Source organism: Carcharhinus amblyrhynchos, chromosome 20, assembly GCF_965287045.1.
Source record: "Carcharhinus amblyrhynchos chromosome 20, sCarAmb.v2.hapA, whole genome shotgun sequence".
In the NCBI taxonomy this organism is placed as follows: Eukaryota; Metazoa; Chordata; class Chondrichthyes; order Carcharhiniformes; family Carcharhinidae; genus Carcharhinus; species Carcharhinus amblyrhynchos.
The window spans coordinates 49,554,082-49,566,156 of record NC_137343.1 but is presented as its reverse complement, the minus strand read 5'-3'; the positions used below and the strand labels follow the sequence as shown (position 1 = coordinate 49,566,156).

Below are 12,075 nucleotides of genomic sequence, written 5' to 3'. Positions count from 1 at the left end.
ATGGAATAACAAATATCAAGCCTCTGCCACCACCCAGTCCCATCAGAAAAAAACAAAAGCACAGTCAGAAGAAAAATGTCTCAATTTGACAACTTTTAGTGTCTTTGGTTGTTAGGCATGAGAAGAAACAAGTAATGAATAATTGGTGTCTTCTGGCAGCCATTTGGTTCTGTCCTGACATGTCTGACAGAACTGGAACAATACACAAAAGAACACAGAATCCCCACAGTGAAGAAGAGGGCCATTCAGCCCATCATTCTGCACCAACCCTCCAAAAGAGCACTCTATGTAGGCCAACACCCCCTCCCTATCCCCGTAATCCCACACATTTACCATGACCAATCCATCTAACCCCCACATCTTTGGAAACTAAGGGACAATTTACCATGACCAACCAATCTAACCCGCACACCGTAGGAGTGTGGGAGGAAACTGAAGCACCCGAAGGAACACATGCAGACATGGAACAAATATGCAAACACCATACAGTTACCTGAGGCCGGAATTAAACCTGGGTCCCTGGTGTTGTAAAGCAGCAGTGCTAATCACTGTGCCACCATGTCACATAAATGCACCTTACGTGTTTTACCACAAAAAACAGTACAGCACAGGAACAGGCACTTCAGGCACCAAGATTGCGCTGATCACGTTGTCCTATCTAGGCCTGTTTCTCTCTATTCCCTGCCTGTTCGTGTGTCTATCCAGATAATTCTTAAACATCATTACCGTGTCTGCCTCAACCACCTCACGTGACAGTACATTCCAGGCCCCCACCACGCACTGTGTAAAAAACTTACCCCACAAATTTCCATTGAACTTTTCCCCCCTTACCTTGAACATCATCTGGGCTGAGTTATCTGATATCTGCAGTTAGCTGGGCAATATGACTATACTCACAGGAAGAGAGTTAATCAAAGTCTATGTTTGGTACAAGAAACAGGGTTAGGTTGATCTGAACATTCACTGTTCATGGATTTCAGCACTTTCATTTGGTCCAAGCCTGCCTTCCCTCCCCTCACAGACTGACTAGCAGAGTATGTCCCCTGAGTCTGACCCCCTCACTTTCCAGTCTTCACACTTCAGGACAACCTGCTTCTCCCTCCAGTTCCACTTTGCTGCTTGTTCAATCAAAGCTACATGTTTTTAAGCCTTTGCATCTCCTCCAATAAGATTCCTCTCTCTCGCACATTAAAATTCTCTAATCCTAGCTGTATTCTTTTCCCACTCTCTCTTTCTGATGGGCTGAATGGCCTCTTCTGCACTGTAAGGATTCTATGATTCCAAATAGCTGTGCAGTTGACCCTTTGCGGGTACATAGGTCAGGATATCAGGAAACTTGCCTTTCCCTTTTTTGAAATAGAGCAGTAGGATATTTAGCATCCATCTGTGAGGGAGGTAGGCTCTCGGTTTAAGGTCTCACCCAAAAGAAGGCATCTCTAACAGTAAAGCTCTCTCTTCACACTTCATTGCAGCATTAGCCCAGAGTTTGAACCCATGGTGTCTATGACTATAACTCAAGGGAGTTCCCAGTATTGGGTAAACTGGCTGAGCCTGTGGAGGTCAGTCTGTATCTCACAAGAACAGAGATTTCAATCTTTGACTATTGAAACCCATGATGAAGTCTCTCCAAACCTGCCTGAGTGCCCCACTAGAGCTCCACAAACCCCTCAGTCTTGGAGGTTAAGCATTTTTAGAACAGCTTTCCTTTTGAGAGAAAGCTGTTTACTGGATAAGCTCATGTCAAGATAATATTGCAAGTCAATTTAAGGATCACGAAGAGTGAGGCAGATTGAAAATCCATTCAAACTTTAAAATGTTATGTTTATTGTTGCAAGTAATACAGCAGAGTTGGCTCTATTTTTAGAACAATGAGTGGTGTTTCTAATGTGTGAAACTTCACAGCGCTGTAAAATGGAGTAAATTTCACTCAATGTCAACACTCCAGCAGCTTCATGATTTGAAGAATTCTATAAAACATTTTCCAATTATATTCATGACATCACCAGCTGATTAATCTTTGATAAATCAGAATTTCACACATTTAACGAGCTCTTACCAAGCAAATGACATGCATTTTCAAAAACACACACAAGCCTTTCCCACTCTTTCCAGATCCTTACAAACTGTCCTCAGTTATATAGCTCTTTGCCTGAATCTTTGGACCAATTTAAGTTTTAAACAAAGCCCCTCTTGTTTATCTGGTCAGACAATTTTTCAACCATTATGAGTGGCTAATAGATTATCAGCCACCTCCCAGGCTTGGCTTGGAGCACATTTAATTGAGATGAACCTCAAATCTTATCACTCATAAAAGGTACGAGAGAGTTGACATGCGTGCAGGGAAATGTGGAAAAACAATGCTAGCAGATGTCTGACGGGATTGCTCATGGATAGTACAAACTTTAAAAAGTTAACCATGCATGAACTGTGTACCTATTAAACATAAACACTTTATGCCCCTTAAAACATGTCAATAAATTAAATATATAATAATCAATTCATCACCACCCCATCTCAGCATCCCGCACTTATATAGCACCTTGAATGTGGATACAAATCCCAAGGCACTTCACAGAAGCAAGGGAAGTGAATGCTGAGCCCAAGGAAGACATACAGTATTAAGAGGATACAAGGTACTTCATGTCCACAGCTGGGCACAGAAGATGAACATCAAGGTCAATTAGAAAGCTCTTTAATTTTTGGACCAGAACAGGGAAATTGGATCTAGTAAACACTGACCAAGTACAGCCAGCAATCTCATCACTCTGAATCTGTTGAGAAAATAAATAAGGTAATGGACTATGGAGCTCTCAGAGCGAAGGAAAGCATGAAAAAGTGTGTAAAGATAAAATCAATTAAATATAGACTTGCACCTCAGAATGTTCCAAGGCACTTAAGAGCCAATGAATTATTTGTGAAATACATTGTTCTTGGAAGCCAATTTGCACATAGCAAGATTCCACAAACAGCAACATGATAATGGTCAGATCATCGGTTTTAGACGTTGAAGAAGCAAATATTGGCCTGGATGCTAAAGCAGCACGGTGGCACAGTGATTAGTACTGCTGCCTCACAGGGCCAGGGAGCCGGGTTTAATTTCGGACTCATGTCATTGACCGGGTGGAGTTTGCGCACTCTCCCTGTGTCTGTGTGGGTTTCCTCTGGGTACTCCGGTTTTCTCCCACAGTGCAAAGATGTGCAGGTAAGGTCGTTTGGCCATGCTAAATTTCCCCTTAATGTCAGGGGATTATCAGGGTAAACGTGCGGAGTTATAAAAATAGGACTTGGGTGGGATTGTTGTTAGTGCAGGCACGATGGGCTAAATGGCCTTCTTCTGCACTGTAGGATTTCTATCTTACTTTTCACTGGATAGTACACTGGATCTTTTACAGCCAACTCTTTGGTGGACAAGTTATCTTCTCAGAAGGCAGACAGGGCCTTGGTTTAGTTTCATCTGAAAGACAGCATCTCTGTCAATGCAGCATTTCCTCTATACAACACAAGGTTGCAGTCTAATTCAGAAGCGAGAGTGCTACTGTGACAACCACGCCCCCCCAGCTCAGTTTTCTTTTCTTACATGAAGTATAGGAGAATTGGGAGGGAGGGGGGTTGGGGGGGGGGGCAGAGGAGGAGCTGAGGCACAATTCTAAGATACTGGAAAAGAATGAGAGAAAATGGAATGAGTACTAATTTCAAAAAAGTGAGAGCACAGGGAAAGGATTTCGAGTTATTGTTGATAGGAGTACCGACCAAAGCAATATCGTAATATTGTTAAATGGGATTGAAAAGGGGCAGAGGTTGTGATGGGAGGGATGCAGAGACAGAATGATGGACTTATTGCCTGCCTAGCTTACAGCTGAATTTGCCATGATTAGACAGTGAACAAAAAAATAGTACTTTCAATCAATGAAATGAAGTTCCCCAACAACATTCTGATGCTGTTCTAAGTCATGCAAATCATACAGTGTTAGCTTTGATTCCAGTACCTGAACGAGCAATTCTCAGTTTGGATGTTTATATCTCACCTCAGTGGCCTCAGAATGGGAGGAATAATAAGACTGTTGGGATCCCCAGTGGACAGTATTAACTTAAGCATGGTGAATAGATCAGGTTTCGATGCAATGGCCTCCCACAATCTGTCAACACATGCTGTTCAGGCTTGTCTGCTGAGGAATGACCATTTGGACGAGGTAACGGAGGGGAGGCGGGTGAATTTGTCTGTTCCTGTGACACCCCTGAAGTCCCCTCAGCCTCCCTCCAGTGACCCAGCATGAAGCAGAACCTTCAGGAACAAGGTTGAGAACACACAAAAGAAACCAAAGGGAAAAAGTGAATATCCACAGGATGTGCCATGGGAAGGACAGAATGGTTGACAGTCCAGTCTGTTTAACCCAAAGTTCAGTCTTCACTGGAGCTGAACTCCTCAAAGTCGGAAAGTCCAACCACTTCAGGAAGCACGTAGGCACGGCGGCGACGGCAAGCACGCTGGGCAAGTTTTCGGGGTGTCTGATTCCCCCAGTCCTCGACCAGCTGTCTTGGGAGGGTCAGAACACAGCAGGACATCCCTGAATTGGCACATTCAATATCAGGTGCCTCCTCCCAGCAGCTTTCCACCACGTTGTATATGTGGACATAGTCTGTGCGTGTGTAGCGATCATGTGATCTCCCACCCAGGATGTAGATTTTGTCATCCAAAACAGCAATTCCTGGCTCCCCATGGCCAAAGGGCATTTCAGATACTGTTGACCACTGGTCCCGCTCAGGGTTGTAACAGGAAACCTTCACAAATGTAACAGAAGAAAAGCATTGAAAGATTGGTACGTGTGATCCCTCTAGATGTGAGTAAGCAGGGTAACACTTTACAGGCTAATTCTCCTGAAGTCACAAATGTAATTTTGAAATAACCAAGATGCTCAGAGAATGGATGGTAATCTGAACCAAGCAATGAGCCAGACTATTTGGTGACCACATCCAGGCCTGATATGGCAGTGAGTCAACCAGGAGAACAACTCAGCAACAATAACTTGTATTTACATGATGCTTTTAATGTAGTAAAATGCCCAAGATGTCTCAGAGGAACATTATCAAACATAATTTCACAGCAAGTCACATAAAGGAACATTAGGACAGCTGGTCAAAAAGCTAGGCTTTATGGAATACCTTAAAGCAAGACAGAGGTGTAGAGTAACAAAGAGGTTTAGAAAGGGAATTCTAGTACCTAGGACCTAGGCAGTTAAAGGCAGAATTATCAATGGTGAAGCAACTAAAATTAGGGAAGAAGCACCCTCATCAAGTAAACCAGAATGCTGAATTATCACAGTTTTGAACATATCCCTGCCACTGGTACTCAGATTCACATTGTAAATCCCTGGCGTTCACCTAAATTGATCAGGTGGTGAGGAAAAAGAACTCCCAAAGGGGAAATCTCTGCCTTTATTCAAAGCTCACCTCCATGACGTCCTGCCTGTATCCATTGGTATTGTTGCTACCACCAAGTAGGTAAAGCTGGCCTTGTACTGCAGCCATTCCGTGCCAGGCCCGTTCCACAGGGGCACTGGCCTTCATTTCCCACTGGTTTGCTTCTGGATCATAACAGTGCAGCTCCTTTAAGTAATTTCTGCCGCTTCTCCCACAGGCTATGTATATCTTCCCTGCGTGCACTGCTCCAGCATGGGCATACACCTAATCAGATGGAACAGGGACACCAGGATTACTTACAACATAAAAATAATTAATTGCTCAAGAATGTAATTTTGCTGTATTTATGCTGGATCACTAATCCTTCAACAGCCTTACACAAACTCACTCACAAAACAATCTCACTAGTAAAAGCAAGAGTATATCACTACTCATTACTCGACATAGCTTCCCAGTCTTTCCTTATCCTTTCTATCTCCTCAGCACCACTTCCCCAGAGGACTAGCAGCACATTCCCAGATCTCTGATTGAGCTCCTCTGTAACCAGTTGGCAATTGATTTGCTGTTCTCTAAAGCTCCACTATAGATGAAATATTGCAAGGTAATTTTACTGCCGTAAGATCCTGCCCAAGATTTCTTACAATCAAATATTTGGAGATTGATTCTCAGTAGAATTTTGAAACTGAAACCTAAACCGTAAAATCCCGCCCGAGGTCAACGGACCTTTCCAATGTCCAACCCTCACCTGCTCTGATTCCCGTGATGGCCAAAGCGATATAATTCCAGCCCTTGAAACCTTCTGTGAACCCTTCACTTTACATGACCCTCACTTCAACTTCACATCAAATTCATTCAAGAAACCACAGGTCTGCCATGTCTGATTGCGAAAATTAAATCGGACTGAATTATCAGTAATATGTATACATGTACTTTTTTTTTCCATATTCACTCGTGTGTGTTCATGTATGTGCATGAAACTTAATGTGTGACATATTAATTCAGGATAAATACGTGAGAATAGGTAACCTTAATTATGTTTAAGCTCACAAAAGCTTGCTGCTGAATTACGTGGCATACACATTCCAATGGTAAGAAAAGACGCAGCTCTTTCAATAGAAAACATACTGATTATAGCAATAAGAGAACAAATATATTCTTTCCGTGACAATTTGTTAAGTACAGGAATAGGATAGGAATAGAGGGATATGGTCCCCGGAGAGTAGGGGGTTTTAGTTAAGTCGGGCAGCATGGTCAGTGCAGACTTGGAGAGTCAAAGGGCCTACTCCTGTGCTGTAATTTTCTTTGTTCTTTGTCCTTTTCTGTATAAATCTACAAACCAAATGAAGGAAACAAAATTCATTTGCTTAACTAGTGAAACAGTTTATGAGTTGTTTAAGTCACATATTACACCATTAGTTCATATTTCTGAATAATTATTATGTTTGTAAATGAATCTACTGTTTTTAGCCTGAACAACATTTGACATTTTTTTCTAAGGACAATCAAGTGTCGACGACAAGAGGCCACAAAAAGGCCAAGAAATAACGATTCACACTTTAGTTGCTTATATGTTTAGGAATAATTAATGCCTCAATGGCCTGAGCATTAAGCAGAATGAGTTTGATCAAATGAGTCTGTTTAACATTAAAATAAAACCAGACATCTGTCTGATGAGCTGCCTTGATCTCAAGTTCTACCCTTCACACTGCTTCAAGCAAACAAGGTGTCAAGAGGAGCTTCATGCAGGATGAATCCCTTGCTGCTCTAATGAAGGGTCATCCTGACTCAAAATATTGGCTCTATTCTCTCTCCACAGATGCTGTCAGACCTGCTGAGATTTTCCAGCACTTTCTGTTTTTCTTATGACTTTAAACATTTCCATCCAATCTCCTGTTAGCTTAATCTGCTGCAAAGAGAACAATGTCAGCTTCCCCAGTTCCTCTACATAACTGTTGAGTGGGATTAATACCCATACTAATAATTATGGAGGAAAATAAGTCATATTAATAATGGTGTCCAGTGAAAGGATTAACAGAGACAAAAGCCTACACAATGTTCAACTGCAGGATAGTAAGCAGTTAGTTCCAGACACCTGGCCTCCAGATAAGGAAGAGAGAAAGGTACTATTTGAAAAAAGGCCTTTAAATTATGCATTGGACAAGGGAATAATCCATGTTTTGTAGCCAGACACAGTTGGAATGCCTAAAAGATAAGAGAAAACAGTACTCAAATGAGCAAGTAAAACCTTACATCAATTGGATATTACAATTATATGTAAGGTGATTGTTACTGGTTGTAAAAAAACTGTACTTTATATGATGTAACCTTAATATAGTTAGATAGAGAAAGCTCCTATACGTCTATCAGTAGATGCTAATCACTTGTAATCGAAGCTGAGACTTTAATTGCCTATGTATATTTGAATTTTTCACTCTGATTGATTTCTTTCAGAGTCCTTTAGCGATAGTTTTCTTTAATAACTCATCCTGAACCACTCTGTGACTATATCTAGCTACTTGAGGGGAATGATAGTTTTAAATACAGCAAGAAAACCATCATAACAGCCCCAAACAACTGTGAACCCTCATCCCTGGAACCATTTCAGTACATCACATCGGTACTCTTCCCAAAGATTTCATTTCTATCCTAAAGCCCAAAATTAGGCATAATACTCCAACTACAGCCTACAAGTGGTTTTATATAGGTTTAACATAACTTCCTGCCTCTTGTACTCTATGTATGAAGCTCCGTTTCCTACACAGTTCATTAATTACTGAGTTAACCTATTCTGCCACCTTCAAAAGACTGTACATAAACACCCTGCCAAATTCTATCTTCTTGAACCCTCATCAAAATTGTTAGTCAAAGCTGCTATATAAATGCAGTTGTATAATTCAGTTTGCATTGACTTTTATTCTTTCTACCGAAATGTATCAGCTCACACTTTTCTGTGACGGAAACTGAAGTATTTGAAGAATGACATTTTTCAAGATACTACAGCCCTGGTAGTCACCCAGAGTGAGAGCCTTCCATTGACAGTACCCTAAATCTAATAGTCTTTCCCTGTACACTTAAACCTGGGTTGTTCCTGCACATACCCTCCCATGCTGGTTTGCAATTCACTGCTGAATGCCCAGGAGTAGAACAGTCTGCCCTGCAATCCAAAGACTGCAGCAGAGTGAAGAAAGGTGAAAAGAAAGATGAAGTAGCTGATCGCACCTTAAACAGACCGATATTTGTCAAGAATTATTTTGCACGTACCTCTTTTTTTAGTGGTGCCACATATTCCCAAGTATTTAACCGAGGGTCATAGCGTTCCACCACGTTTAACTCCTGGTGGTAATCTCGGCCTCCTATGGCATACAGATACTCGCCCACTGTGCATACACAATGGTCAGCATGTGGCTGCTGCAGCGACTGGATTCGTGTCCATCTGTTGTGCCGCGGATCATATCTTGATACAGAAGATGAAGTAACAAAATTCAAACTGCCCTGAAACCAAGCCAAAATACAGCTCCCCACACTTCAGTTTAAAAACAGGAAAGCCGCATTATAGCAGCTCACACAACTCAAGATAAATGTCACACTTATTCAAATTCAGATACAAACCAACAGCGTATAATAGAAAGGAATATTTCAAACAAACATCCCCCCCTTAAGAGCATTGATAGGCAGGGGGATCTGGGTGGACAAGCACACAGGTCACTGAAAGTGGCAGTGCAGCTGGAGAAGGTAGTCAAGAAGGCATACGGCATGCTTGCTTTCTTCGGCCGGGGCACTGAGTTTAATAATTGGCAAGTCACGTTGCAGCTTTACAGAGCCTTAGTTAGGCCGCATTTGGAATATAGTATTCAATTCTGATCGCCACACTACCAGAAGGATATGGAGGCTTTGGAGAAGGTACAAAAATTACTTACTAGGATATTGCCTGGCATGGAGGGATTAGTTACGTGGAGAGGTTGGAGAAACACAGTTTGCTCTCACTGGAATGATGGAGGCTGAGAGGAGACTTGCTAGAAGTCTACAAGATTATGAGGGGCATGGACAACGTAGATAGTCAACGTAGATACCAAGGTGGAGGAGTCAATTACTAGGGGGCATGGGCTTAAGATGCAAGGGGCAAAGTCTAAAGGAGATATACAAGGCAAGTTTTTAACACAGACTGTAGTGGGTGCCTGGAACTTGCTGCCAGGGGAGATAGTGAAACAGATACTTTAGTGATTTTTAAGGGGCATCTGGACAAATACCTGAATAGGATGGGAATAGAGGGATGTGGTCCCGGGAAGGGTAGGGGGTTTTAGTTCAGTCGGGCAGCATGGTTGGTGCACGCTTGGAGGGCCAAAGGGCCTGTTCCTGTGCTGTAATTTTCCTTATTCTTTGGAAGACAGATAAAGCATTACTTCAATGCAGAAAAACAAACTCAAACCTGGTGACAATAGCAATAACATGAAAAAACCATAAAATACTTAAGGTATCCTGCAACTATCCTGCACCAAACAATGATGGAAGTTAAATCCAGTCCTATTATTCCTGACCTAATAATCCTTAGTTTTGTACAGACTGTTGGGAACGATACAAAGCAAATGGTTTCTAACATTGCAAGTAAGAAATAATTCTACATTACAGTAACCAAACTCTCATCTTCCTGTATACAGCAGCACAGGGAGAGCTGGAGCAGGTTCAGTGTACACAGACTCTGCTCCCTGTATACAGCAGCACAGGGAGAGCTGGAGCAGGTTCAGTGTACACAGACTCTGCTCCCTGTATACTGCAGCACAGGGAGAGCTGGAGCGGGTTCAGTGTACACAGACTCTGCTCCCTGTATACAGCAGCACAGGGAGAGCTGGAGCAGGTTCAGTGTACACAGACTCTGCTCCCTGTATACAGCAACACAGGGAGAACTGGAGCAGATTCAATATACACAGACTCTGCTCCCTGTATACAGCAACACAGGGAGAACTGGAGCAGATTCAATATACAGACTCTGCTCCCTGTATACTGCAGCACAGGGAGAGCTGGAGCAGGTTTAGTGTACACAGACTCTGCTTCTTGTATACAGCAGCACAGGGAGAGCTGGAGTGTGTACCTTGGAGCTTTTCTCTGGTTGAGAGTCTTTAATGACCTAAGGACAGACCAAAAAATAACACAAGCAACTAAGGCAACTTGTTAACAAAAATAACAATCGTCAGTTGAATATTGAATCATCACCATGGGGCGTGGTATAGAAATTGGTCAAGATAATCCCAGGATTTCACCATTATTGGTGCAGTGAAGTTGATGTTGTCTATATGGACTTTAGCAAGGCCTTTGACAAGGTACTGCATGGTAGGCTGTTCAATGAGGTTAAATCTCATGGGATCTAGCGTGATGTAGCCAAATGGATACAAAATTGGCTTCTGTGGTTGTCGAGGGTTGTTTTTCAAACTTGAGGCCTGTGATCAGCTGTGTGCCTCAGGGATCAGTGCTGGGTCCACTGTTATTTGTCATTTACATTAATGATTTGGATGAGAATATAGGAGGCATGGTTAGTAATTTTGCAGATGATACCAAGATTGGTGGCACAGTGGACAGTGAAGAAAGTTATCTTCAATTGCAGCGGGATTTTGATCAATTGGGCCAGTGGGCTGACGAAAGGCAGATGGAGTTTAATTTAGACAAATGTGAAGTGGATACCCTGGTAGATTGAACCAGGATAGGACTTACTTAATTAATGGTAGGACATTGGGAGAGTTACAGAACGAAGAGATCTGGGGTATATGTTCATAGCTCCTTGAAAGTGGAGTCACAGGTAGACAGAGTGGTGAAGAAGACATTCGGCATGCTTGGTTGCATCAGTCACCACTGAATACATGAATTGGGACGTCTTGTTGAAGTTTTACAAGACATTGGTAAGGCCACACTTGGAATACTGTGTGAAATTCTGGTCACTCTATTATAGAAAGGATATTATTAAACTAGAAAGAGCGCAGCAAAGGTTTACTAGGATGTTACCGGGACTTCATGGTTTGGGTTATAAGGAGAGGCTGGATAGACTGGCACTTTTTTCTCTGGAGCATAGGAGGCTGAGGAGTGATCTATAAAATAAGAGGTCTATAAAATAATGAGGGGCAGAGATCAGCTAGATAGTCAATATCTTTTCCCAAAAGTAGGGGAGTCTAAAACAAGAGGGCATAAGTTTAAAATGAGAGGGGAGAGATACAAAAGTGTCCAGAGGGGCAATTTTTAACACAGACGGTGGTGAGTGTCTGGAACAAGCTGCCAGTGGTAGTGGTAGAGGCGGGTGCAATACTGTCTTTTAGAAAGCATTTAGATAGTTACATGGGTAAGATGGGTATAGAGGGATATGGGCCAAATGCAGGCAACTGGGATTAGCTAAGGGGTTTAAAAAAAGGATGGCATAGACAAGTTGGGCCGAAGGGCCTGTTTCCATGCTGTAAACCTCTATGACTCTATTCCAAGGTTCACTCTATATGGATTGTGAGTGTAGAAATCGGGTGTTAACGCAATGGAGCTTTATTCATGAAATACTTGGGCAAGGGCACCGAGGGTAACTGGAGTGACCGCTAAGCACAATCTGCTTCTCCACTGCGGAAAGTGAGTGGAGGTGAGGAATGGGGGGCAAGAAAGGGAAAGTGTACTAACATCCTACGTAGCATT

The 12,075-nt window shown here is 42.4% G+C and overlaps 1 protein-coding gene across 10 annotated transcripts in view; it reads right to left on the bottom strand.

Annotated features, from left to right (window-relative positions):
* Positions 1 to 3,609: 3,609 nt before the first annotated feature.
* Positions 3,610 to 12,075, bottom strand: part of klhl22 (kelch-like family member 22) — a 48,380-nt gene continuing 39,914 nt past the window's right edge. For all 10 annotated transcript variants that reach the window (XM_080208581.1, XM_080208575.1, XM_080208574.1 and 7 more), the window contains 3 exons: positions 8,680 to 8,872; positions 5,449 to 5,682; positions 3,610 to 4,779 (listed from right to left, as the gene is read on the bottom strand). In XM_080208581.1, the coding sequence (XP_080064707.1) occupies positions 4,399 to 4,779; positions 5,449 to 5,682; positions 8,680 to 8,872 (808 nt within the window). In that variant the 3' untranslated portion in view covers positions 3,610 to 4,398. The remainder of the gene's footprint in view (positions 4,780 to 5,448; positions 5,683 to 8,679; positions 8,873 to 12,075) is intronic.